General features: G+C 47.6%; 1 protein-coding gene and 1 non-coding gene across 2 annotated transcripts in view; both read right to left on the minus strand.

Moving 5' to 3' along the window:
- The window catches only part of LOC125305730 (CUB and sushi domain-containing protein 3-like), a gene marked incomplete at its 5' end in the record, with an annotated part of 171,404 nt that overhangs the window by 103,079 nt on the left and 41,316 nt on the right, over window positions 1-27,009 (minus strand). Inside the window, 10 exon segments of the mRNA XM_048260650.1 lie at window positions 12,538-12,732; window positions 13,377-13,561; window positions 14,673-14,811; window positions 17,036-17,227; window positions 19,325-19,527; window positions 20,083-20,209; window positions 22,582-22,773; window positions 25,294-25,450; window positions 25,917-26,086; window positions 26,698-26,889. Of these exon segments, the coding sequence (XP_048116607.1) occupies window positions 12,538-12,732; window positions 13,377-13,561; window positions 14,673-14,811; window positions 17,036-17,227; window positions 19,325-19,527; window positions 20,083-20,209; window positions 22,582-22,773; window positions 25,294-25,450; window positions 25,917-26,086; window positions 26,698-26,889 (1,752 nt within the window).
- On the minus strand, window positions 16,297-16,367 carry trnag-gcc. Its single transcript has one exon. It is a non-coding gene; the product is annotated as a tRNA-Gly (tRNA).

Consider the following 27,009-nt stretch of genomic DNA (forward strand, 5'->3'; position numbering starts at 1 on the left):
TTTTTTTTCAGTTTTGGCTTTTTTCAGTTTAGGCTGTTTTGGTGACTAGCACTCCATGGTAGCACTCTACACGCATCCTGAGATTTCACAGGAAAATGCGTCAGGCTCTTCTGGCCATACAGCCCATTGTTTATGGGTTAGCCCATGGCACTGTGTGTGTTTCCCATTTAGAGAGCCACCACTGTGTATGGCAATCTTTTGCAATGCACACAATGAAAGGCCAGCTAGACGACCACAAGCAGCGATTATCTCACTTTGATAAAGTGTGTATCAGATTACGCTCACAGACTGTACCTTTTAAATGATAGTACACATAAAACAACATCAACTTAAATGAAGTACACTGACATTAAGCGCCAATTGTTGACCGAGCGACCACTCATCATCACACCACTGCTCTCCCTGACGATAATATTTAGTGCAGACGTCAGGTCTTAGTGAAGACCTCAGGAAAAAAAAGGAAAATCTTTAGAAGGGGGGAAAAAAGTTAATGCATACAATTGATCGGCCCGAGCAGCGGCGCTGAGAGGCAGTGGCTTGGCAGGACAGCCCAGTCAATAACTGGCATGGGCCGACCCAGTTGGGTGGGGATGTGTGGGGGTAGTGGTGGTGGTGGTGAAGGGGTTTGGGTTAGGGTGCGTGGGGTTTTGGGTTGGGGTGCGTGGGGGTTTGGGTTGGGGTCGTGGGGTTTTGTGTTGGGGTGCGTGGGGTTTTGGGTTGGGGTGCGTGGGGGTTTGGGTTGGGAGTGCGTGGGTTGGGTGCGTGGGGTTTTGGGTTGGGATGCGTGGGGGTTTGGGTTGGGGTGCGTTGGTTGGGGTGCGTGGGGGGTTTGGGTTGGGATGCGTGGGGTTTTGGGTTGGGATGCGTGGGGGTTTGGGTTGGGGTGCGTGGGTTGGGGTGTGTGGGGTTTTGGGTTGGGATGCGTGGGGTTTTGGGTTGGGGTGCGTGGGGTTTTGGGTTGGGGTGCGTGGGGGGTTTGAATGGGTGCGTGGGGTTTGGGTTGGGGTGCGTGGGGTTTTGGGTTCAGAGATGCGTGGGGTTGGGTTGGGAGATGCGTGGGGGTTTGGAATGGAATCATGGGGTTTTGTGTTAGGGTGTGTGGGGTTTGGGGTTTGGGGTGCATGGGGGTTTGGGATTTGAGGTGTGGGGGTTTGGGTTGGGAACATTGGGGTTTGGGTTAGGAATGCATTAGGGTTTTGGGTTGGGGTGCGTGGGGCGTTTGGGTTGGGTGTGTGGGTTGGGGTGCGTGGGTTGGGTGCGTGGGGTTTTGGGTTGGGGGGCGTGGGGGTTTGGGTTGGGATGCGTGGGGTTTTGGGTTGGGGTGCGTGGGTTGGGGTGCGTGGGGGGTTTGGGTTGGGATCGTGGGGTTTTGGGTTGGGGTGCGTGGGGGTTTTGGGTTGGGTGCGTGGGGTTTTGGGTTGGGGTCCGTAGGGGTTTGGGTTGGGGTGAGTGGGGTTTTGGGTTGGGGTGAGTGGGTTGGGGTGCGTGGGGTTTGGGTTGGGGTTTTGGGTTGGGGTGCGTGAGGTTTTGGGTTGGGGTGCGTGGGGTTTTGGGTTGGGGTTGGGGTGCGTGGGTTGGGGTGCGTGGGGGTTTTGGGTTGGGGTGCGTGGGTTGGGAGTGCGTGGGGTTTTAGGTTGGAGTCGCGTGGGTTGGGGTGCGTGGGGTTTTGGGTTGGGATGCGTGGGGTTTTGGGTTGGGATGCGTGGGGGTTTGGGTTGGGGTCCGTAGGGGTTTGGTTAGGGGAACATGATATTTGGTGGAGTGGGTGACTGTGAGTGCACTGGCCGATTGGATCCAACCACACCAACAAGGAAGGAGGAATAAAAAGAATTATGAAAGGTCAACTGTCAAAATAAAAAATATAATAATATGTAGATAAAAAAATATAATATATAATTAGAAAATATATAAATTGGGAAGAAAAATAAATAAATAATTAGGGATGGGGTTAGGTTAAGGGGTGGGGGTTGGAGGTTAGGTTTAGGGATGGGGGTTAGGTTTAGGGATGGGGGTTAGGTTTAGGGATGGGGGTTAGGTTAAGGGGTGGAGGTTAGGTTTAGGGATGGGGGTTAGGTTAAGGGGTGGGGGCTGGGGGTTAGGTTAAGGGGTGGGGGCTGGGGGTTAGGTTAAGGGGGGGGGGGCTGGAGGTTAGGTTTAGGGGTTGGGGTTTGGGCCAAGCAGCTGGGTGGGGTTAAAACTAGGGACTGGGGCTAAAAGAAAAAAGTAAGTGCATAGAAGTGGGGCTGAGATTAAGGGATAGACTAAAACCAGTGTTATAAGTGCTAGAAATCAAAAGTGCTATAAGTGTTAAAAATCAAAAGTGTAAAATTCATAAGGACAACCTTTGAAAAAAAACACGACACTGCAAAAATATAAGGTAAAACATATCTAAATGTGTCAGGTGAAAAATAAAAAAAGTAAAAGTCCTGGGTTAGTCTAGGGGGAGTGGAAAAGATGGGGTGAACTGGGGTGGAGAACTTAATAGACGGGGGGAAAAGTAATAACAAAGTAATAAGGGATAAATACATAGTAATAACAGTTTTTTATATATATAAATAAATAAGACAGGACCTGGGAGAAAAGGGGAAGGAAAGATGTAGCTTTATTGAGAGAAGCAGAGGAAACAGAGGAGTGGATTAATTGAGACCAAGGGGAAGAAAGTGCTGAAGTTTATTTATCCAGCTCCGTTCTACTCGTTGCCTCTGTGTGCTCAGGTCCAGCGGGGGTTGCTCTCGAGACCACAAATGCCAAGGTGTGCAGTGCTGTGTTGCTGGAAATGTGTGACTATATGGGTGGTGCGTGAGTTCCTAGAAATGGTGTATAGATGCTGTTTGAGTCTGGTTTTGATTGGTGACCTGTTTTGCCTATATACTGTAAGTGACATTTGTTGCATGTGATGGCGTAGACAGCATTTGTGGTGTGTCTAGTGAGAGGGGTGTGTTAGGGGGCAGAAAGGTGTGAGTGAAGGTTAGTGATGAAGTGTTGTGGTTTGAAGAAGGAGTCCTGTGGTGATGGCTTGAGTGGGGGGGCTTCCCTAGAGAAACGCGTGATCTAATGAGGAGGTCTTGAAGGTTTTTTGTTTTCACGGAAGGCTGAGATGAGTCTGTGATGTTGGAAGTGAGTGTGGGAGGACTGAAAGTGGGTGAAGTGTTGTTGTTTGAGAGTGTGGTTGCAAATGTGTGGTGGGTTGTGAAAAGGTAGTGACTAGTGGAATGAAAGGTGTGGCAGTGGGGTTGGGGTCAGGAGTGGGGTTGGGGGGCCATTATGGTGGGAGGAGAATTAGTGTCAGAGCCGTGGGGAGCAAGAAGGGTCAGGGTGTCTGTTTTAATTTTCCTGAGAAATCTTTTTTGAGTATCCACGGGGCGGAGGGCTCTAAAGAGAATTTCTATCGCTTCCTGGAGGTCTGTGGGAAAAGTGCAGATCACGGTGGAAACGAATGATTTGTGATTTAATGATGCCTCCGGAAAGTGTGTTTGGGGTGGTAACTGGATTTATGCAAAAGCGCGCGTGGCGTATCAAGTGGGTTTGAAGAAAATTTTTGTACTGAAGAGGGAACTATGTGTTGCGAGTGGATGGTGTAAGAAAAAGTGTGGTGTCCAGGGAAATTAACTGAGTGAGGGTCAATTGTGGATTTCAGTTTAATTGTAGTGTGGTGTGTGTTGAGTATGTTCATAAAGTCCAGTGAATTGGTCTAGTGTGTGAGTCCAGGCCGATGATGTCATCCAGAGGCGATAGAAAAAGAGGGGTTTCAGGGGACATTTGGCTAAGGCTTGCTCCCACTCGCTCATAAAGATGTTGGCATATCTTTGGGCGAATCTCTGGCCATGGCAGTTCCATGGATTTGTAAAACAGTTTGTCGTCGAATTCAAAGTCATTATGGGTTAAGCAGATTTCTAAAGTTGAAGTAAAGTGTATTGTCTGGGCGTGTGGGATCTGGAAATTGAGTAAACTTGTGCTGTACTGCTTGAAGGCCTGAGATGGTGTCTATGTTTGTATAGAGACTGTCAACATCGATGGTGAACAAAATTAAGTATGGTTAGGGAACTGCCATGGGCGGATTTTATGTATGAAATCATATGTGTCTTGTATGTATGTGGGTGTTTAGTGGAGAGAGGATTGAGAAAATGATCTATGAAAAAAGAAATGTTATAGGTGGTGGAACTACAATCTGAAACTATAGGTCTACCAGGAGGGACTGCGAAGGAATCTGTCCATGAGTCAGGTGGCTTGTGGTTTTGGGCAGAAGATAAAAAGGCGCGGGGTCTGGGTTGGTCTGGTCGATCAGGAAATCAAATTGTTTTTTGGTTATGGAATGATTGGTATATAGTGAGAGGACCAGATTGCTAACTTTTCTTGTGCTTTGGGTTGAAGGGATTGAGTGATGGGTTTGTAATGGAGTGGGTTGGAAAGTTGCCTGTTGGCTTCTAGGAGGTATTGGTGAGTGTCTAGAATAACTATTTTGGAACCCTTGTCGGCTGGTTTAATGATGATGTTTGGGTTGTGGCAAAGTTGGAAAATTTGCTCTTTTTTCTGCTGGGGAGATGTTGGGGTGGCTGGAGTCAAAAGGGCGGAGAGATAGGTGGACAGGGAATGGAGATCTTGCCCAATAAAGGGTAATCTCCCATCCACCTGGGAAGAGTCAGGTTCCCAGGTGGAGGGGAGAGTGAAGGGGACGGGCTCACGGTGGGGTTTGTGTTTAAAATGATCATGGATTTTGGGTTGGGGTGCGTGGGGTTTGGGTTGGGGTGAGTGGGTTGGGATGCGTGGGGTTTTGGGTTGGGGTCGTGGGGTTTTGGGTTGGGGTGCGTGGGGGTTTGGGTTGGGGTCCGTGGGGGGTTTGGGTTGGGGTGCGTGGGGTTTTGGGTTGGGTGCGTGGGGTTTTGGGTTGGGGTCCGTAGGGGTTTGGGTTGGGGTGGGGTTTTGGGTTGGGTGCGTGGGGTTTCAAATGTTTGTTTGGTTTCCGTGACCCGAACGCAAGAGGAGGGGGAAGACGAGAACATCCATTCGGCGAGGTCAGACTGAGTCTTCGGGTTCAAACAGACGTCGAGGGCAGATTTTGAAACTTCACATCTGTAAGAAGAGTCTACTTTGGGGCCCCGGGCTGACGTGACCAACCCCAGCTGGAAGCCTATCAAGAGGGAGGACGCTGTGCGCGTGTGCACCCGCCGCAGTGAAGAAACTCTGACCAGGTGAAAGCAAAGAGTTTTTTTCTCCTCTGTGCGTGAAAAGAACCAAGAGTAAAGTTAAAAATAAACATAATTTAGGGAGTAAATTAGAACTTTTTGATTTTAAAGCTGCACATTAATGAGAGTATTGAAGTTTGTGTCATTAAGTGTTTTGACAAATAACGCACCTATATCAATGATTGATTAGCGCTAGATGTCATTTGATATAAGAAGTTTTTCGGAAAAAATAAACGGTTGAAGTGTACACATATTTTGGGTAATTGGAATAGATTCGTGAACGAATTAAAAAGTAATCGATTAACTACGGACAAGCTTGGGGATTAAAGCTTTTTCTTTTCTGTACTGCCATTACATGCTAAGCTGTGTGAGTTTTGTGATAAAATGCTGTCTCGGGTGCGAGAAAATAGAAGGAGTTACTGTCGCTACAATCATTATTGTTGCTGAAGTGAACTGTGTGGTTGTTTCTCAAGGTCTTTGTTTTAGTTTAATGGCCTAGGACTAAACTTAGCACAGATGATACGGAGAGGGAGACAAAAAATCACCAGAGGGGGTGTTTTTTACTGTGCAGTAGGTGAAAAGTGGTATAGGGTTCCAACCTATGTTTTGTTGACTTGGTCAACTGTGAATTTAACCAGAGATCGTTAAAAGGTGTGAGTGAGACATTAATTTTTGTCGCCGTCCAGCGGGTTTTGGGGAGAAAGGAAAGTCTGAGTTAAGTGGAACTGACACTGGTGAAAGTTAAATAATTTGCCAGGTTCCGAGCCTAAGGAGAGAGTTTTTCTTTTCCTGGCGGAGCAGCGAAAGCGTGTGTGTGGAGTGTGTGGAAAAAAGGAGAAGGACAGAGAGAGAGAGGTTTTTCCTCTGGCCAAAGCAGAATCGCAAAAGTTGGCACTAAAACATCACACACTACTGACAAATTTAAGCAAAAGTTTAAATAAAGGACCTACCGTCCTTGTATGAACACATAGTCTAATTCAGATGGCTTGGGCCCCAATAATAATTTGGAACAAGACACTGTGCAAGAGAGTAAGAAATCAGAGATGGTTCATACGCAATAAGCGAAAGAAGATAAGCAAGCAGCTGACCATGATGAGGAGGGAGTGAAGCCTCAGCAGGAGGAGACATCTCGCTGAAATACAAGATTATGTGTCAGATTGGATGGCCCGAAGAAATTTCAATTGGGCAAATTTGAGGAAAAATTGAGAAAAAGATCTTGAAATTGATCCTGCATCTATTGTCCAGGGCGCTGGCCACCCTAAGAAGGTTCGTGGAGGGGTATTTGAGTTGAAAAGCACAACAGACATCGTGAGCCCTATGCCTTTTTGTTAATGAGCCAGCTAAGACGATCCTTTATGGGGCTATGCGGGCATCCTGCTCGCAGGAGGTGGATGCCTAAAAACACCGTACACTACATGTCTGGCAGAAGAATTGAAATCTCAGGCAGGGAAAGCTGGCAAGAGGTTGCAGACGGCCGCAATTGTGGAAGAGTCATTGAGAAGGGAAGATACAAGAATTGGGAGACAGAAATTGAGACAAGACTTGGAGAAGTGAGATGGAGAAACGTGACTTAGAGGAACAGTTGGCAGAAGCAGACATGTTGCTAGAACACACTGGAATGAGGCGAAGAGGAGCAGTCCCAGCGCGCCACTCTGAGGGGAGGAGCCAACTCCTCCCACTACCACCGCCCCATCATGGGGGGGGGCGTGGAGGCAGCACAGCACCTCGGGCCTCTATCCGACACTGCACGGCTTGGACCCAGCAGCGCCACCCGCCATGGTGGAGGCTTCTGGAAGTGCAGTGGACATCTCTGACACTATTGAGCTGGGGAGGCAGTTTCATCGCACACTATCCGCTATTGGAGGTCTGTTTGAGCCAATGAACAGCACCCCACCTGGCGGGTACCAACAGCCGACAGGGAGAGGCCCCTGCTTCCAACAATCTACAGCTGATGCTCAAGCCAGCATGGGCCTAGCAACAGGGCCTGGCCTCTACACTTCATATGTGACCCACTACCAACAACCTGCTCAACCCCAGCAGGGCCAATACCAGCCACTGGCCACTGCTACAGCTCCCACTCCAACACCATCCATGCTGTTACCAGCGCCACCTGCAACCAATCCCCAATACCTGTCGCCCGAACAAGCCAACCAAGCACCGGCGAATGATGACGCAACTGCTGTCCCCGTGACTGACGCCCCATCCACATCTGATGCAAGCCCGGGGCCGCTGCTGCTCCATAATTAAGCAAGACCAAGAGGCGCAGACCACCAGCAGAGGGATGGGATGTCTGGGATGAATCAGCTGATGAGGCCCTCATATGCCCAATGCACAGTGTAGCCAACGCTGATGGTGTGTCTGTGTTCTACCAACCAGCAAAGGGCGACAAAATCCAGAAGTGGTCTGCCGCCATACAACACCCTCGGGATGCCGGACGGCATACCTGGACGAAGAAAAAAGAACTCAAGGAGATGAGAGACCTGCACCCTTTTGACGCATTGAAGATCCTACATCGTTACGTTACTGCCTTGCTTGGAGGCAACTACCAAAAGACCTGGCAGTCGTAAAAGTGAAAGCACACACAAGGCAAGACACCCTTGAGGCAATGCATTGGCGGATGCGGGCGTCAAGAACAGCCGCCAAAAAGAAAAGAGAGGGAGGGGATAACTAAACGACTAACGAAGAATGGACACCGAAATGGAAACACGGACCGGATCTAACGGTAACAGGAATTTTTGAAAATGACAACGAAATGCATGATGAGAGTGACCAAGAAGATCAAGGAAACCTCTGAAGAGGGAAAAACGGAAAGTTTGGCCAACATCAAAGACATGCAGAACAGCGCAAGCCGAAAGAGAAGTGGACTTGGATTGAAAATGCGGCGAAGCTCCATGACGACAACCTGTGGAGGTTTGGAACACGCGAACAGTGGCTCCAGAAAGTCTTCTGCCATACCTGGCGACGCAAATTCATTTGCTTTGGACACGTGGGAGTGGAAAAAGTGAGGGAACAGATTCATACAGGTCTGGTGGGCCCCAAAGTTCACAGCAACGCCCAGGGACATCGCCAGCGGTGTGCCACCTGTCGGCAAAACAACCCGCGACAGAAAGGTCAAGCTGCCAACATTGAAAACACCTGCTCCACCAGGGCCTTTCAGAGTTCTTCAGATAGATTACATCACCCTTCCAAAGTGCAAAGGCTATCGCAACGCTCTGATTGTCCTGTGCAAGTTCTCTAGGTGGATCGAGCGCGCCCTGCACGATCCGAACTGCACTACACACTGCCAAAGTCCTCGTGAAAGACATCATTCCACGATACGGATTGCCGGAACAGATCTGCTCAGACAACGGAACACACTTCACTGGAGCAGTCTGCGCGGAGGTGGCCCGCATGCTGAATGTGCAATGGTCCCTGAACTGCCCTTACCACCCAGAATCCTCTGGGCAGGTGGAGAGAGCCAACCGGACGCTGAAGGAACGACTGGCCAAGAAACATCAAGAAGGCATTCCTTGGGTTGACGCCACCAACAGTCCTGTGTAGCATCGTGCTACAAGCAACAGGGACACAGGACTCAGCCCATTTGAGATCGCGGACTGGCAGGCCTTTCTCCCACCTTTCCAGGCACGATTGATCTGAGGAAAGCCGACATCCACCTGACATCAGATGCAATGCTGAACTACTGTGTGCAATTGACAGAAGCGGTCCAGACAGCGGCTAACCAAGTGAAAGAGGCCTGGGGAGACCCCCCGGAAGGTGGGCACTCTCTAGTGCCAGGTCAGTGGGTGATGATTCACAAGCCCCAAAGGTCAGCGCCAGGAAGCCGGCACGATGGGCATTATCAGATCTTGTTGATAACACAGTTGGCAGTAAAGGTCCAGGGCAAAACCAAATGGATACAGCCACTGCAAACTAGTTGATCCGGCCGAAACATGACACCGCAGCAGGGCAAGAGTGCAATTATATCTGATTTTCCGCCCGTCTTCTTTTTAGAAATAGGGTGTAGACCAGGGAGGAAGATTCACGGAAGACTTTCATTTTGACGGTGGATTTGTTGTTTTTCCGGGGAGGTCAGAGGAAAAATGAAAAGGGTAGGGACACCAGTGTAGAATCTTTCCCTGTAAAACCGGTGCCTGCTTGGAGTGTTGTGCTAGTTGACTCTTGGTGACACAAACTCATGCTCAGAAAGGTGATAGACTTGGACAAGTCTTACCTGTTTTTTATTACTGGCATTAGCCATTATCTAATTCAGGAGTGATTACATATACCTGTGAAATGTTTTAATCATTATGTGCTTGCATGTTATATTGTTAATCAATACTATAACTTGATTATATATTACATTTAATCATTATATGATTGTTCTCACTGCAACCATGACTATCCTCCAACTGATACTGCTCTTTACTTTCACTCCACATGTACCCATGGAGTTGCTTGAAGCCACGGACATCATCCAGGACAAGAGACTTTGCCTTTGAACTGAACTGTTGCCTGCCGGTCTCCTTCACTTCTCCCCAAAAGACTCTGTTTCCCAAAGGAATCCTCAACTCCATCGTTCTCTAACAGCGATCAGCTCACTGAATTCTGTGTGTTGTGTAACTGTTGTTGTGTGCCTTCTTTATCAACTGAAAATGTCACCGAAATGTTGTTTTGTTGTGCTGTTATCCTGTGTCACCTGGTTATTGTTACTGATACTCTGTATGACAGCCATCATGATGTGCACAAGGACAACACTTTTCTGAAGACGGCTCATGGGTTAGCCCAGGCCAAGCGTAAGCATTCGTGTTAATTATGCGGGTTACTGCCATCTGCCTCTGAAGTGTATCCTTACATAGCCATCCCCTTTACCATCCCAGAGTATGTAGCAGCCTTTAACAGTACTACAAATGGTTCCCCTGATGACATCTTTCCCAATCCTCCATGGGCCAGAGGGCCCCTACTAAGCTTAAATTGAGTTATGCCCCGTGGGTGTGATCTGTTGGGTGGCCGACAATAGTGGGCCCGTCGGTGGTAGGTCAGAGCATCTGCCCATATGAAGTTCAGGTTGGACAGACTGAGGTTTCCATTGAACAGTCAGGTGAAGTGGTCCCTATTCCCCTTCCCCGATGATCGTGTTCCAGGTGGGGCGCCAGGAAGCACGGTCGCCACTAATGCACTAGCCCCTGTACATTGGTTCCATGTTTGTGTGTGGACAGTATGCATATTCCTATCTTCCCCTAATTGGCAAGGCTCTTGTTATTTATCTTATGTTGTTCCAGCTGTGAGGATTGTGGGAGGAACATTTGGTGGGTGAGTCAACATCCATACACCCTAGGACTAAGCGTGGACGCTTTTGGGGTCACAGTACTGTTGCAACCCGACACAGAGATTCTTTGCCGCTTTAATTCCAATTTATGGCCTAACTGTGGCGCTTGATGAGATTAGAGATCTGGTACACATTGTTGATGTAGTAGCTAATGACACTGCACGTGCTCTTTCAGACATTAACCGAGAACTGTATGCAGTAAGACAGGTTGCCCTTCAGAATAGACTCTGCCTGGACGTGGTTTTGGCCAGTAAGGGAGGTGCTTGTGCTCTGATTGGACAGGAATGCTGTACTTATGTGCCTGACTTCGACCGTAATGTCTCCAATTACATCAAAGATATTTACGCCCACGTGCAGCAGCTTAAGCGGGATAATGGTAGCTGGTCCCTGGGAGGTTGGTTGAGTAGCTGGGGTGGGCCCCTGTTTGCTCAGATTGTCCAGTTCATTATGCCCCTGCTCATTCCCATCTTTGTCATCTACTTAGCAATCCAAGTGGTGTTGTGTATCATTAAGCGTTTCACCACTACCAATCCAAGATTGGCCCCTGTTAGAGTACCTCCTGCCCAGCCTCGGGATGAACCGAGGATGTGGGTTTGATTCCTTTCCTTTTTAATTTCTTTTTATGTGTGAGACAATCCTCCGGAACGAAATCAGGTATTATGTTTTTCTTTTAAGACACCGGCACTTCCTCCTTTTCAAAGTGCTAGAGAAGTAATCTTGTCTTGGTTTGTCCTCTGTTCTTTAGACCACATCAGACTCCTTTTATTTGTTTTGTATGATCTATAAAAATCTGTGTTTTTTAATTGATCAAGAGGGGGGACTGTAGAAATCTGGGGTATTTCTGTATGTATTCTGATGTGTTCATCTGTGCTAGAGACGTGGAGAAGTACATGCCATTGTTTCACTCCCTAGTTCTAATCCTTAGGCTTGTGTGTGGCTGCACATAGGATTTACCATCAACAGGTCAGACTGCCATGTTCATGGCCAGAGTGATAGCATGGGCAGAATGAGATATCACCTTGTTATTCTGTTTTCAGGGCTAGTACTTTTCCTATCCCATGGCTGGTACCTTCTGGTACCTTCCACGCTTGGCATGATTTACGTTGATATGATTTTTAGTATAACAGGCTTTGTCTCAGGCTTGGACTTCGAGACGGATCGAAGGCGACTCGGGGGAGCATCTTATGCCAAGGCGGCTCAGCAGCAGCCGCTTCACTACTAACTACCACACCTGTTAGACTCTGTGCAGTTTTACTGTTTGAGACTTAGCCTGTGCTCGGTTAGTGAGTGTTGTACCATCTACAATAAATTCTTTTAATCACCGATCCTGATCCAGCCGTCAAGCTTTATTGACCATCTTCAGTACAGACATCCGAACTAAAACACAACGCAAAACGATCGTGAATCCAACATTTGGTTTGGGTTGGGGTGGTGTTGGGGTGAGTGGGGTTTTGGGTTGGGGTTGGGGTGCGTGGGTTGGGATGCGTGGGGTTTTGGGTTGGGTGCGTGGGGGTTTGGGTTGGGTGCGTGGGTTTTGGGTTGGGATGCGTGGGGTTTTGGGTTGGGGTCCGTAGGGGTTTTGGGTTGGGATGCGTGGGGGTTTGGGTTGGGGTCCGTAGGGGTTTGGGTTGGGGTGAGTGGGTTGGGATGCGTGGGGTTTTGGGTTGGGTGCGTGGGGTTTTGGGTTGGGGTGCGTGGGTTGGGGTGCGTGGGGGGTTTGGGTTGGGGTGCGTGGGGTTTTGGGTTGGGGTGCGTGGGGTTTTGGGTTGGGATGCGTGGGGTTTTGGGTTGGGGTCCGTAGGGGTTTGGGTTGGGGTGAGTGGGGGTTTGGGTTGGGGTGAGTGGGGGTTTGGGTTGGGGGGCGTGGGTTGGGGTGCGTGGGGGGTTTGGGTTGGGGTCCGTGGGGGTTTGGGTTGGGGTCCGTGGGGGTTTGGGTTGGGGTGCGGGGTTGGGGTGCGTGGGGGTTTGGGTTGGGGTGAGTGGGTTGGGGTGCGTGGGTTGGGGTGCGTGGGGGTTTGGGTTGGGGTGAGTGGGGTTTTACGGCGTTACCTTGGCAGCTGGGCAGCGGCCGGCTCCACTCGGGCCGTCCAGTGTCGCCCATCTGGCAGGTGAGGGAGGAGTAGCCCTGCAGCAGGTAGCCGGCGTCACAGTGGAAGGTCACGCTGGAGCCCAGCTTGTAGTCACTCCCCAGCCGAGTGCCATTCATCACCGTGCCAGGATCGAAACACGACTCCCGCAGCTTGGCTTGGGTCCGCCGAGGAAGAGGGAGAGGGAGAGAGAGGGAGAGAGGAAGAGAGAGGGAGAGAGAGAGGGAGATAGAGAGACAGAGAGAGAGAGAGAGAGAGAGAGAGAGAGAGAGAGAGAGAGAGAGAGAGAGAGAGAGAGGGGGAGAGAGAGTGCACAAGGGCAGATTAAATGTGAGAAATAAATAAATAAACTGAGTGTGCAAACAGTGTGAGGGAGATAGAGAGACAGAAAGAGGCATAAACAGAGTGAGGGAGAGAGGAGAGAGAGAGAGAGAGAGAGAGAGAGAGAGATAGATTTGAGGAAGGGAGTGGATTGAAAAGAAGTGTGGAGAACCGCTGCTATGCCTTTTTTCTCTCTCTCTCCCCCTCCTGGTTTCATTATCAGTCGACTGGCTTTGTGAGTGCTGTGTGTTCCAGTGAACCAAGCTCAACAAAAAAAAAAAAAAAAAAGACTTGGCCTTTCATTTCTGACACAACAAAAGAAAATAAAAAGGACCTGTGATTGAGACCCCCCAACTCCCCTCCAAAAAAAAACCCTCTTGAAATCCTTTACACATTTCTTTATGCTTCCACTGAATAAAGTGCTATCTCTCAGGCCCTTTGTAATGGACATTATTGTTCATGATGGGAACACTTCCATACCTTTATACTCCAGGTGAAAGCCGGTGTAGCTGACGGAGCCATCGCTGCGGAAGGCTATGTGCATGATGTTGGATGTGCTCTCCACCTTCTCTGGAAGCTTGCTGTCCTGAAAGGTCCCGATCAGGTGGCTGCTGCTGCTGCCGTCGTAGATGTACAGGAAGTCGTAGTTTGGCTCGATACTGAAGCTGTAGCGTTCGACAGGAGAAAAGAAAATCACTGATATATTGCAAAGCAACATCCAACACTAGAACTGTAAGAGTCAAGCGGAAAAAGATCCCCATTATTATACATAACGGTGTGAAATGGAGCAGAAGCTTTCAACAATCTTTTCAAGATTAGCTTAGGGTTACAAACTAACACAACACGCGCGGTGCCAGAGACGCACCACGCCACATCTGCGCCAGAACAGTAGGTGACAATATGTTGCGGAGGAAACCGCTGCCAAGACTATAAATCCGTTGGTATGTCATGTTATTGTCCCCGGAGATTTAGAGAGGACCCTAGAGCCATACTAAGAGATGGAGGGAGGGAGAGAGCCATACTAAGAGATGGAGGGAGGGAGAGAGCCATACTAAGAGATGGAGGGAAGGAGAGAGCCATACTAAGAGATGGAGGGAGGGAGAGAGGAAAACAGGGCAGGACTGTCTCCTCCGCGCTCTCTCTCAGAGAGGGTAACTCAAGTGGGAGCAGCCTGAAGAGGAGGCATCAGGCCCAGTACCTTGTTTTTCTTAGACACGCAGCACATTGTGATGTGCGGAGAAAAAACAAGACATCCTCTCAATAAAGCACCCCGATAAAGCATCCAATATAGAGATAAGTCAGCCTATGGCTATTCACTCACAGAAAAGAAGTCCCTTAGCTGAAGATCCTAGAGATATCATGGAAGAATATAGAGGAAGTATGTGTATCTGAAGCCAGGGTGAAAATCTATTACTCATAATCATATTACTCATGCTTCGAAATGCCCCTTTTTATGGCATCCGAGCAAGAAAAATAAGTAAACAACTTTTCAAAGAAACACAGCCTGAAATTGACAGCTAGTTCATGCAAAACCAATTTCCCTTGACACCCTTGTTTAATGTCTCCACACAGTCCAATCCATCTTTAAACATGAGCACATGCATGACTAGGAAGCTTCGATTTTCATGATTTCACACATTAGGAGCCCTTCAGTAAAATAATATTTGCACTTGGCAGGAGCTTGCGGAAAACACGCCTTCTTCCTCATACCTACACTGCACACACTGACTCCGGGCCCTGAGGTGAATAAAGCAAAGACACCTGGGAGCCCCTCACCTGATGAAAGCCAATGAGATAACGTAGTCCGTGTGCACGGTGACGAACCAGTCGCAGTCCTTGCTGTGTGGATAGGGGTGCGGGTAGTTTGGGGAGAGGATGAACCCAGAGGAGCCAGTCACATTCCCTCCACATGGAGCTGAGAAAGGAGAGGAAGGAGAGGGGGAGGAAAAGAGAGAGAGAGAGAGAGGGAGGAAGGGAGGAGGTGGAGGTTGGATTTGGTGTCAGGGTAGCGCCAGAGAAAGACAACATAAATCAACATTTGCGACAGAACCGATTAGCTGCCACATTTAACATTCGACTGAACACGCAGGCCCATTCGGGCCTATTCCTGGGAGGGAATATATTCCTAAACTCCTCCTATATTCCTATGAGAGGGTCTAAGTCAGAAAGCCCCCCTTCATCTCACCAGTCAGTTTTAAGGTGTGAAAGGATGTCTACCATGACCAGCCATGACAGTTAGCGTCCAGTCGGTGACAAATGGTCACACTCCGTTGGCGCTGCTCACTGGACATCCCCGGCGGGCGAATCCCCGTGGGCCATTACGCCGTTACTCACTTTCCTCTGCATTACGGCTGCCTGTCACTCTCTCACACATGAGCTGTCACACACATACACACACACACACACACACACACACACACACACACACACACGCACACGCCACACACACACACACACACACACACACACGCCTTTGAGACAAAGGCCTTAGAAGAGGATGGGTGCCTGGGTGCCTTGGAAGGATCACATTTTACAACGGAGATGGAGCGAGGGCTTTCTGAAGCAATGGTCATTTTGACATGTTACAGAATGGACGCATCCCTCACACACACACGCACACACACACACACACACACACACACACACACACACACACACACACACACACACACACACACTGGTAATCTGTGTTTTTACCCCAGCTAACACTGAGATGTGTTGTGCCAGATGTAGGTGGCGCGCGACGTGGATACACAGAAGAGGAAGCCATCGAGGAAGCCGTCTCAAGACCAAAATTACATTTCCACCTGTTCCACCATCTGGCTGATGCGCTAGCTAATACAAATCCCAGGCCTCCGGGTATGCCTGCACAAGAAATTCACGACCAGTCCTCAAGAAGACGAATAAAAAGAACATTACCTCTACAGTATGCTACATTCAATTTACTGACATTGTACCCCGAAAGGCTCTCGTGAGACATGAGACGGCAGCCGCAATATAAAACTGAATCTCTGCATACAGTGGCCTACACGTTGAAGGCAAACGCTCAGACAGATTTCGTGTCAGCGGGGCATGAGTGTTTGACTTCATAGTATATAGTATATATACTTTTTTTGATCCCGTGAGGGAAATTTGGTCTCTGCATTTAACCCAATCGGTGAATTAGTGAAACACAAACAGCACACAGTGAACACACAGTAAGGTGAAGCACACACTAATCCCGGTAGCAGTGAGCTGCCTGCTACAATGGCGGCTTTCGAGGGAGCAGTGAGGGGTTAGGTGCCTTGGTCAAGGGCACTTCAGCCGCGGCACACTGGTCGGGGCTCGAACCGGCAACCCTCCGGTTACAAGTCCAGAGTGCTAACCAGTGGGCTACGGCTGCCCCTTAAAGAGGGGCTGCTGCACTGGCCGGGAATCGAACCCGGGCCTCCCGCGTGGCAGGCGAGAATTCTACCACAGAACCACCAATGCAATGCAATGCATTTGCAATGCAATGCATCACCAATGCATCATTGATGAACCATCTCCAGTGATTCAGAGCGCTTGTAATCCGACAGGGGCAATGCATGCCTGCTGGGTGTGCGATAGCTTATTGTGAGCGTGGGGACTCTATGGCAGTAGGCCATTCCACCTTTCACCTCTGGAGACATGACCGATGTCTGGAGCCTGTAGAGCACTGCTGAAGGTTTCCTCCTCAAGACTGTGTGCAGCTCTAACGTACCGAGGGCTCCGTTGTGCAAGTGGTGAGGCAACATAAAAGTGTAGATTCTAATGAGTTTTCATGCCTGGGTCAGTGTTATTTGTAGACAAAAATCAATAACTTGCACACAGTATTCCTCATGGACTACACTAGAAAGACATGCAAAATAAGACTTTCGGTTACTGCTTGCTTGCTAATCAATAGCTGTTAGTTTTACCGCAGGGACAGTACTCGCCAAATAACTACCATTGTGCTTGTACTGATAAACAGTGTTACACGTTTATAATTATGCATACAAATTGGACTGGAGGTTGCACTGAATTACTCGGATTCAGATTAGTTTATTAAAGTTTAAATCTCACACAGTGAGAAAGTTTACACCACATTCAACAAACAAACACTGACTCGAACGATGACATTAAATGCGGCGTAAACTCACCTATGCAGGTGGGGGGGCTGGGCTGCCAGTAGTACCTGTTGTCCACCTGGATGCAGGTGATTTTGCCCTCCCCCTGCAGCTCGTAGCCCGGGTCACAGACGAAATTCACCGTGTCGCCCGGCTCCTTGCCGTCCCCGCTGCGCGTGCCGTTCATGGGTGTGCCGGGGTCCCTGCACGCAGTGGCCACTGAGCCTGATGTGAGAAATGGAACAGATTTAAATACCCAAACGCTCCCTTCACACCATCACAGTGCGACAGCTCATAGTTGTCAAAATCACTTACTTTCCACCGTGACACAATGACACTGAAGATATTTACATTTAAATACATACAGAATTGACTTGTTCAGTGCCATTTTTGAAGGTCCACTATGCAGGTTTAGGTATTTGTGGTGACTGTAGAGAGCTCCCTCTAGAGTTGCAATATATTTATATTTTATTCTGCTGTTGTAAATAACAAACTTCTCATGACTTATCCCCCTGGGCCTGTACAATGAAAATGCTTTTGTTGTGGAGGTGAAGGATTAACAAAAGGCAAAAACTCCAAGCTATATCTACTGACAAGGTAATGTTTGTCGGGCCGTACTTCTGAAGTTGCATGGCTGGTTTTCTCGGTAGCGACTCGCTACGTCTATGCTTTATATCGTAAAAGCACCAATTACCGGCCCTTTCGTTCAAAAATTCTAAAACAATGAAGTTTTTTAATACTTCAAAATAACATTTGATAAATGAACCTTACATTTTTCAGGTGTGTATATTTGAACAAAATCTTGTTTGGTTGTTACCGGGGCTTTTACTGCCTGAAATATCCGATTTTGTTTACCATGCTCGGAGGTTAGTGCTGGCCTGGTGGGTCACCTATTTTCGACCTTTCTCACGGCACATCAACTGGAGGTCCAAGCGAATTTGTACACACAGCCTTACAACACTGTTTACAGCTCTTCGAGTCACGGTAAAATGTAATTTTTGCTACATAGCTAATTTAGATGCATTTATGGTGTGGGTGCTTGCATTTCTTTAGGAATCCGCCGTCTTGGTTTGTATAGAAATTAATACAGTATTAAGTGACACGTAAGAGGTCGGAAATACGGGGCGGTCGGACGATAGCTATGCTAGGTAAACGATCCGTCTATTACAAGTTCGTTTACCATAAAATTGGCTTCGTAAAGGTTTTATTAACATATACAGGTGAACATCTTGCATAATGTACCTTTAACTTCTGCATCCATATCAATGAAATGGCCAATAAAATCTTCAGCTATGAGGCTAATACACAGGGGCAGTTAATATGGTATTAATATGGTTTTGTTTTTTTTAACTTGCATAAAACACTATCCTGCGGCTTATACACAATGCAGCTAATACACAAATTACTGTACTGTTCAAGTGAGGGCCTTCTCTATTACACTGAAGTTACAAGTTTGTTTACCATCAAATTGGCTTCGTAAAGGTGAAAATATTGCATAATGTGCCTTTAAATCCCTCTTGAGTGCATACATTGGTTTGTCTGTTAAGGATACATACATGTATCTTTGAAACTTCTGTGCAACAAAGGACTCCTTGGTAGAATTTGAAGGATCGGATTAACATTACACATGTGCTTTACCGTCACACATACAGGTCTATACATATAGGGCTGCTTTCCTATGCATGGATTAAGCCTTGTTATACACTAAAAGGCATGTACATGGATTAAGAACCTTTTGTTTCAATGAAGATGTTCTCTCTTCTCCTGTAATCTAGGACTAGGCTTAGCCCAAGTATGAAAAATCGTAAACTAGCTACAGATGCACACGTGTACAAATCCCACACCCACACACAGACATGAGCATAGAAGATCCATGTACATATATGGGGGGAATGTGTGCATTTACATGCAAAGTCATACATATGATGCACACAAATTCACACACTCACACTGACACAAGCACCGTACGGATGCACTGGTGCACACAAAAAGACTTGTGCGCCCACATCTGAGTTGAGAGATGAGGCAGAAGCTGGTGCACACACATGGGGTGCCCATAACACACTTGTTTGCAGATAAAGTGCATATCCTGTATCTGTCAGACTCCCTGCTTGAGGCACACACACACACACACACACACACACACAGGCACAGGAATTCGCACAAGTCTTTGAAACCCTTTGCATTGCACTTCTGTCAGAAATCTCCAATATGTTTCACTATCTTTCTTATTTCCCCCTCTATCCCTCCATTTCTCTTCCATTCTCTCTCTCTCTCTCTCTCTCTCTCTCTCTCTCTCTCTGTCCATCCATGGCCACTCACTGGAGAAATCGATGGCGAAGCCTGACTTGCTGATGTAGAAGTCGGTCTCGAACTGAATGGTGACGAGGTTGAGGGTGCTGTGGATTCCGTCGGGCAGCAGCGAGCCACTGACCTCCCTCAGCAGCATCTCGCTCTCCGGGCGTCCGTCCCACACCTTCAGGATGTCATGGGACGCCTCCGTATCGAAGGCCAGGAACTGCAGGCTGGGAGGCAGCACACCAACACAAAGACACACACACACACACACACACACACACACACACCCCCACACACACACACACACACACACACACACCCCACACACACATCCACACACAAAAAGCACACACACACACACAAAAGCACACCCACACACAAAAGCACATACACACATATACAAAAACAAAGATACAAAGAAACACATGAAGTATTCATTTTTGCTGGAGCTGAACATATGTCAATAATTCATGGAAGTTCAGTTGCAGTTGACCCCCCCAGAATCTCTCAGAATCAATGCCAGCTCTGCTCTTGGGGCCTGTTCAAAAATGCCTAAAGTGGCTTCACACAAACTTTATTGTTCTGCACTTCCTGTGTCTTCTCTGTCATCTTGTGCTTACTCATCAGACCCCCAACTTGCTCCCTCCAAAATCTCTCACTTTTTCCACCTACACCACCCTCCCCTCCATATCCCTCTCTCTCTCTCTCACACACACACACACACACACACACACACAGAGACAGACAGACACACACTCTTTCAACCACTGCAGTGAGCCTACCTGACTGTGTTTCCTGAATCCACCTGAATGGTCCAGGTGCAGCGCAGGTTGTTGTCGTAAGGGAAAGGGTACCCAGGAGACAGGATCCTCCCCGATGACTCGCCCAGGAAACTTCCCCCACACTCGGCTGTGAGACACAAATACACAGAGGATGATTGAGAGACAGACAGACAGAGATATAGAGGGAGACAGACAGAGAGAGAGAGAGGGAGACAGAGAGACAGACACAGAGAGAGAGGGAGACAGAAAGACAGACACAGAGAGAGAGGGAGACAGAGAGAGACAGAGATAGAGAGACAGAAAGAGAGAGATAGAGAGAGACAGAGCACACACATACATACAAATGCACACACACACACACACACACACACACACACACACACACACACACACACACACACACACACACACACTTACACACGGCTGTCACAGCAGATTTGCGCGGTCTTCTATCTTTGGCGATACCCATCAGAAGCGCTCAGCAGTGACAAATAATCATGTGTTTGTCAGCAGCGCCACTCTGCTGCGTGCCCTTTCAGACTGGAGATGTTCCCCACTGCGGCATCATTAGTGCCATACTTAGGTATGTACAAACACACTGTGGCTAAATAGGCCTCTCCATCAACGCATTAATTAACTTAAACAGACTGTCGCAAAAATGCATGGCGTCGACTTTTATTGTGAAGGGTGGGGATAAGGGGTGTGGGGTTAGCTACTGATGAAGGCCCACACATACCAATGACTCCGAGATCAATGATCACCAGCGAGCCGGGCTGAGCAACAGCGAGCGATATTACTGGAACACTATTATGCAAAAGGGAGATATTATCAAAAGAGCATAATCACCATTACAATAGCAATTTCTACACTCTGATATCAAAACACTATTAAAAACACAAAAGCGCTCAGAGGTTCCTTTTCTCCTTCTTTTCTTCTAATGGGCAGTGTTGCTGCGCCCATGCTGCTAATGTCTACTTCTTCTTGCATTATGCCCATACATTTGCTCGTTTGAGAAATGTTCTAGCCAGCCCAAATTGCATGAAATTATTCATCATCTTTTTTTTTTCTCTCTCTCTCTCTCTCTCTCTCTCTCTCTCTCTCTTTTTTTCATGGATTCGTAGGGTACGTGTTGACTAGTTCTGGTTACAATCCACTCAAATGGAAAGTGCAGAGGGACACATGGCAGTCTGGGCTCCCTCCACATCTTCCTTTCTGTTGGAGCTGCAGTCCTCCACCTGCACTTGAATTATTCATTTCCAAAACTTGACGAGCATCCCTCTCTCTCCATCTTCACCAGAGACACAACATGGAAACGAATGCCACTCGCATCTGCAGGGTTTGTTTTTGAATAAAATATTTAACCCCCCTCAAAAAAAAAAAAAAAGAGAGAAAAAGAAAAATTGGCCCTGAAAGAGAGGGGAGGGGGGTGGGACATTATTCCCAACAGAGCGTGCTATCATAGCTACATGGCCTGGAGCCAGGCCCCCAGCCAGAGGTGATTTCTGTCGCCGGGCAGTTCCACACCTGCGCACACTCTTTAGGAAAAACACTTATGCCCAGTGATGTTTTTGCTGCATTAGGGAACAGGTGCACACACACACACACACACACACACACACACACACACACACACACACACACACACACACACACACACACAACACACACACAAACACACACATACACTGGCCGTTGCGGCAACGGGCAATTGGGTTGTGTTGCCTATAGAGCTGGAGGGAAAACAGTTTGAGTGTTGCCTCTGATGACACGTAACCTGCTCGTTTTGGAATATTATTGGAAATCAATTGGATTCAATTGTGAGAGGCAGAGAGAGAGAGTGGGTGTGCTGCGACCGGCAAAAAACGACTGGCCATGCCAGCTGATGGTTGGGGCTTTGCCCAACACTGCAAGGTATTTGTTAAAAAGAGACAATTCATTAGATGCCTATTAATTTCACATCACGTTAAACTTCCGTCGACCTAAACATGCATACACCTTCAAGTGTTAAAAGATGCATTCATCAGCAGATCTAAAGATCTTAACAGATAACACTGCATCTCATTTATTGAAAAAAGGAGAATATATTATAGAAAAGCACATTACAGAAAGCTTGGCCGTGTCCCTCTGTAGGCATAAAATCTCTTCTTGTGACTCAGCGAGCTTGTCTAGTACGCACACAGCCTGACAGTATATCCAATGCATACTACTGTCTGTGCGGATAACAAAAACAAAGCTAGTTTGGATGTGTAAATATGTTCCCACATTAGTTCCCCGTAACTACTTCAGCCTAAAGCACAAATCCAAACAGAGGCGTGTGTTAAGAGCACTGCAAATTATACAAAGAGCAGAGCGAAAACACAAAAGCGCAGCAGGAACCGTATTCCTCTTTTAACAAGGCCCAATTAAGGAGAAGTCCATGTCGTGCTAAATCCAGCGGATTAGCGCGCTGCGTAGCTGCCGTGGCATCAGGGGTGCTGTCTGCATATCAATGGGCCTCACCTATGCAGGACGGGAGCTGGTGGTCCCACGTGCGGCGCTCGCCCGTCATGCATCTAAGGATGCTGCTGCCATGGAGATGGTAGCCGGCGTCGCAGCTGTAGGTGATGGAGCTGCCGGCGAAGTGGCCCTGGTCACTGACTTTAGCGCCGAACTGGGGCACGCCCGGGTCGTCACAGTGGGAGAGCTCGAAACCTTTCACACAAAAAAGAGAGGGAGAGAGGTGGGTGAAAGAGAGAGGGGAGACATTGGGTCAAAGCACAAAGACACTGACATTTGCATCATTCCAGCAGAACGGAGATACCAAGCACTCAGCAGGGTGTGTATGTGTGAGTGGTGTGTGTGTGTATGTATGTGTGTGTGTGTGTGTGTGTGTGTGTGTGTGTGTGTGTGTGTGTGTGTGTGTGTGTGTGTTCATGTGCAAGTGTGTGTGTGCGTGCATGTGCAAGTGTGTGAGTGTGTGTGTGAATGTGAACCACATGCTGCTTGCTCCAGCCTCTCTGCCAGTGCAACCTGTAAGTGGTACAAACGAGATGTAATGTAATTTCCTGTGTTCGGCGTTTCCAACATTAAAGGTAATTACAGAGAATACCAGAATAAATAATATCAGTCAAGTCATTAAATCTTAATTAGCAAAATAATGACACGGCTAATTAACTCATTAGGAGTGAGTTTGAGGGCACACAGCATAACGTACACACAGGGCTACTCGGGATTAGTCTCTGTGAGAGACTACAGCCAGGATGAAAAGAATAGAGTGTATAATGTGTATAATGTGTATAATGTGTATAATGTGTATAATGGATGCCAGCTAGCATATCTGTGCGTGTGGAACGTTGGTAAACCTCACTCCCCGATGCCTCAAGAGCAGTGCTGGCATGAGAGCTGGCAGCCGAGGTTTTTAGCTCGATTGTCAGCACGCTCGACTCCAGATCCGAGGTGCTGCTATTCGAGGGTTCTAGTCCGGGCGTGTGCAAGGGATGAATCGCGCAAGTTACAAGAGCAACAGGTGTGATAACGAGTTGTGATGAAACAGTAATAGCAATGCATTGAGTTCTGACTTCTTTCGACTGAGCGACTAAGATTCTTTTCTTTCAAATGTGTAGTGTACTAACAATTAGAGTCAACTACTCATTATAGAGCGTGCTCGCTGTGGTGTGGGGAGAGAGGCATTAGAGCAGGTCGTGCTGCAAAAACAACAAGTCTTAACATCGATAACACGGTTAGGCAGTGAGCACCTGCAGTACCTCCTAGAATTCTAACCGTAATCTATCGATCAGCTGTACTTATGTCGTTTATTTGCTCCAGTCCTTATTTTCACTGGCTGTGTGTCAGCCCAGGCGACGTGCATGTGGTCATTCTGTCCAAGCCTCGCTGGTAGCCTTGGCGCTGCATGCCCCGTCAATCATTTGGACAAATCTCCATTGCGGGCTCCCATATCATTTTTGTCACGACATGGCCCAGATAATTACAGGCCGTCTGACTGGGAGCCTCGTCACCCGCGGCGAATACGCCAGCCCGGGGAGCTGTATTTCTCCCCTTTTCCCCATGCCAAATGTTATGACAGTCTTACAAGAATCACAAGCAGTATAAATTACAACAGTTAGAGGCTCCATTAAGAAGATTACATCTACACTTTCCTCTGGGGGAGGGGGTGGGGGTGGGGGGGTGATGAGGGTTGGGGGGGGGGTGATGGCGGTGGGGATGAGCAGAAGAGGATGAGGGAGATTTGTGTTACAAAGCTGGTGCTGTCTCTTGTTTAAGACCAGGAGCCAACCCCTCCAACCTTGGCATTCCCCAGGACCACCCATAAATCACAGATCAATCAATCAGTCCAGATTCATGTAGCACTGCAAGCTTGAGCAGAGCTTTCAATGGTTCTGACAAAAAAACCCTCTGGTAAGGCTAGCAGATAATCATCTGGTAAGGCTAGCAGCTAATCATCTGAGAGGGTCAGCACGGGGTTGTTTTTTCTTCAGAGAAGAGCTGCTTTCCCCAGGAATCAGGATGTACTGACATAATTTAAAAATCCATCCTATGGGAGACAAAAAGTCATGCTAGTCGTTCTCTGGCCGTTTGTAATGGGCTGTAGACTACAGCCTGTAGTTCTAATCAGACATCTATTAGGAAAGGATCATTCTCCCAAATCAACACGTACATAACACAGTGGTGGAGAGGTTAGAATGTTCTCATTAAGGCTAATGACTAGCTCAGTTACTTGATTATTATCCTATAATCTTTGCATGTTGCCCTTTCAGTGTAACACTCAAAGTTTGCTTGCACCTTGTGCCTATTAGCACTAGCTCTCAGGAGGAAAAAAGCAATTATTTCTCCAGAGAAAAACTATGGACGCTCTATTAAAATCATTAAGTGGTTCGGATTTAGGGTCAATCTGAAATGGAATTGAATTTCACAGGTCAGTCTTTAATGAAGTGGAACACAGTGGGGGAGAGGCAGGAAACAGAGAAAGAGAGAAAGAGAGAAAGAGAGAGAGGGAGGGAGGAACATAGGAGTAGACAGAATGAGAGACAGTGAGAATGATAAGTAGAGCTTAAGTCTTAAGAGATGATTCAGAGACTTTCAGAGACTTCTTCATGGAAAAAGATCAGTCCTTCCCTCCCTTCGAAAAAAATACAAATAGGTTTTAAGAGGAATAACTGAAACTGAATCCAGGTGCTTGACCTTGGCAAAGGTGGAGTCACACGGATAACTCACTGGAGTAAATGAGCTTGAAGCCTTGAGCGGTGGAGTCCTGATCAGAGTAGAACTCCAGCCAGAGGTGATTGGACGTGCTGGTGAGAGACACGCCCACCATGGTCGTCCCTGAGAACGTGCCAAGGACGTCTGCAGAGTTGTCATGACCATCGTAGAGCTGGGAAAGATAAGACAAGTCTTTAACACCAAGCTACTGTATGCGGAATCTATACCCCACGGCTTTGTCAAGACCGTTGATCGTTGGAATATATTTTGTATGTGTCGTCTAAGAGTTAGATAGATATCTGCTTAGTTGGACCATCCACTGAATTCATGTATTTGTTCCACAATGTATCACTGTATTCTGTATAAGTTATCACTGTATTCTGTATAAGTTATTTCTATATATGTTATAAAAAAGGATACAAATTTCATTTTCCAGTTGTTAGGTTGTGTAGCTGAAACTCTTTTCTATCATACACTTAGCACTTTAAGAGCCAAGAGTAGACATTTGCACTGAGCTACTCCATTCAAAAATGGAGCCTTCATTCAATATCTTGACCCATGTGCTGGGTTCAATCAGTGAAGGCCGCTGTTAAAATAAGCCACTTCGGTTGAGCCCTGCTTGCGTTTGTTCTGCTTACCTTGAGGATGTCACCTTGGGCAAGATGAAAGGAGCTGGCAGAGATGTTGATGCCTTTCCCCGTCTGGACCTCCACACTGTAGATGCACTCATGGTTGTTGTCGTAATTCATGGGGTAGTTGGGTGACAGCAAAACACCAGCGTTGTTGGAAACGGTCGAGCCACACTCGGCTGAAGTGAACAAGGGCAAAGAGGGTTTTATGAGAGCCGAGACAAGAGTTTTACGGCCAAGTTGGTGCAACTCACTGATAGCAAGTCCATTAAGTCTTTCGCACGGACACCTTTTGATCGTGGCAAAACGTTTTAATAAATATCTGCTGGGCTTTACAAGAAACATGACAATGTAGATAAATAAGTATGAGGTGAAAAAATATTCCCATGAAAGTTTTACTGCGACTGCAGATTCCTTATAATGTGTGGCACTATTTCACTATGGACAAACTGCAAAAAACTATTTGTCTTGCCAAGTTTGCTCATCTTGAATAAGTTCAATAGAACACATATTTATCTTGACATGAAAATAATGTTAATTTTTAGTTTTAAGCTAATACTTATCATAACATTTATCTCATTTGGATTTTTTGGTAAAATATTTTTCTCAAGTCAAGATAAATATACACTGGTGAATAAATGCCATATTGGCAAAACATCTTGGCAAAATGAACATTTCTTTGCAGCGTATGATTACCCACACATGGCTGTCATTCAACGGGCCTCCCCCATCATGGAGTGGTTGGCTGGGTGGTTAAGTGAAGGCAAAGGAAAGCAGGCTGACCACGTACCCACACACCTTGGCAGAGGTGCGCTCCACACACGCCGACCGCCACCCAGGCACGTGATCTCCCGCGGCCCCTGCAACCGGTAGCCGCTCTCGCACGCAAACACCAGTGCGTCGCCAATGCCCAGGTGCCCGCCGCCACTGTGCCAGCCAAACTTGGGCACGCCAGGGTCTTTGCACGGTTCCAAGTCGTACTCTGAGGGCCAAACAAAACAAGAAGCAAAGTAGGCAAACACTCCCTAAGTGACTCGCTTCCATCTTTCTTGTTTATTTATTTGTTTGCACTTTTGCCACTGTTTGCATTGTTCATCACTGT

The sequence above is a fragment of the Alosa alosa genome, chromosome 13, assembly GCF_017589495.1.
Source record: "Alosa alosa isolate M-15738 ecotype Scorff River chromosome 13, AALO_Geno_1.1, whole genome shotgun sequence".
NCBI lineage: Eukaryota > Metazoa > Chordata > Actinopteri > Clupeiformes > Clupeidae > Alosa > Alosa alosa.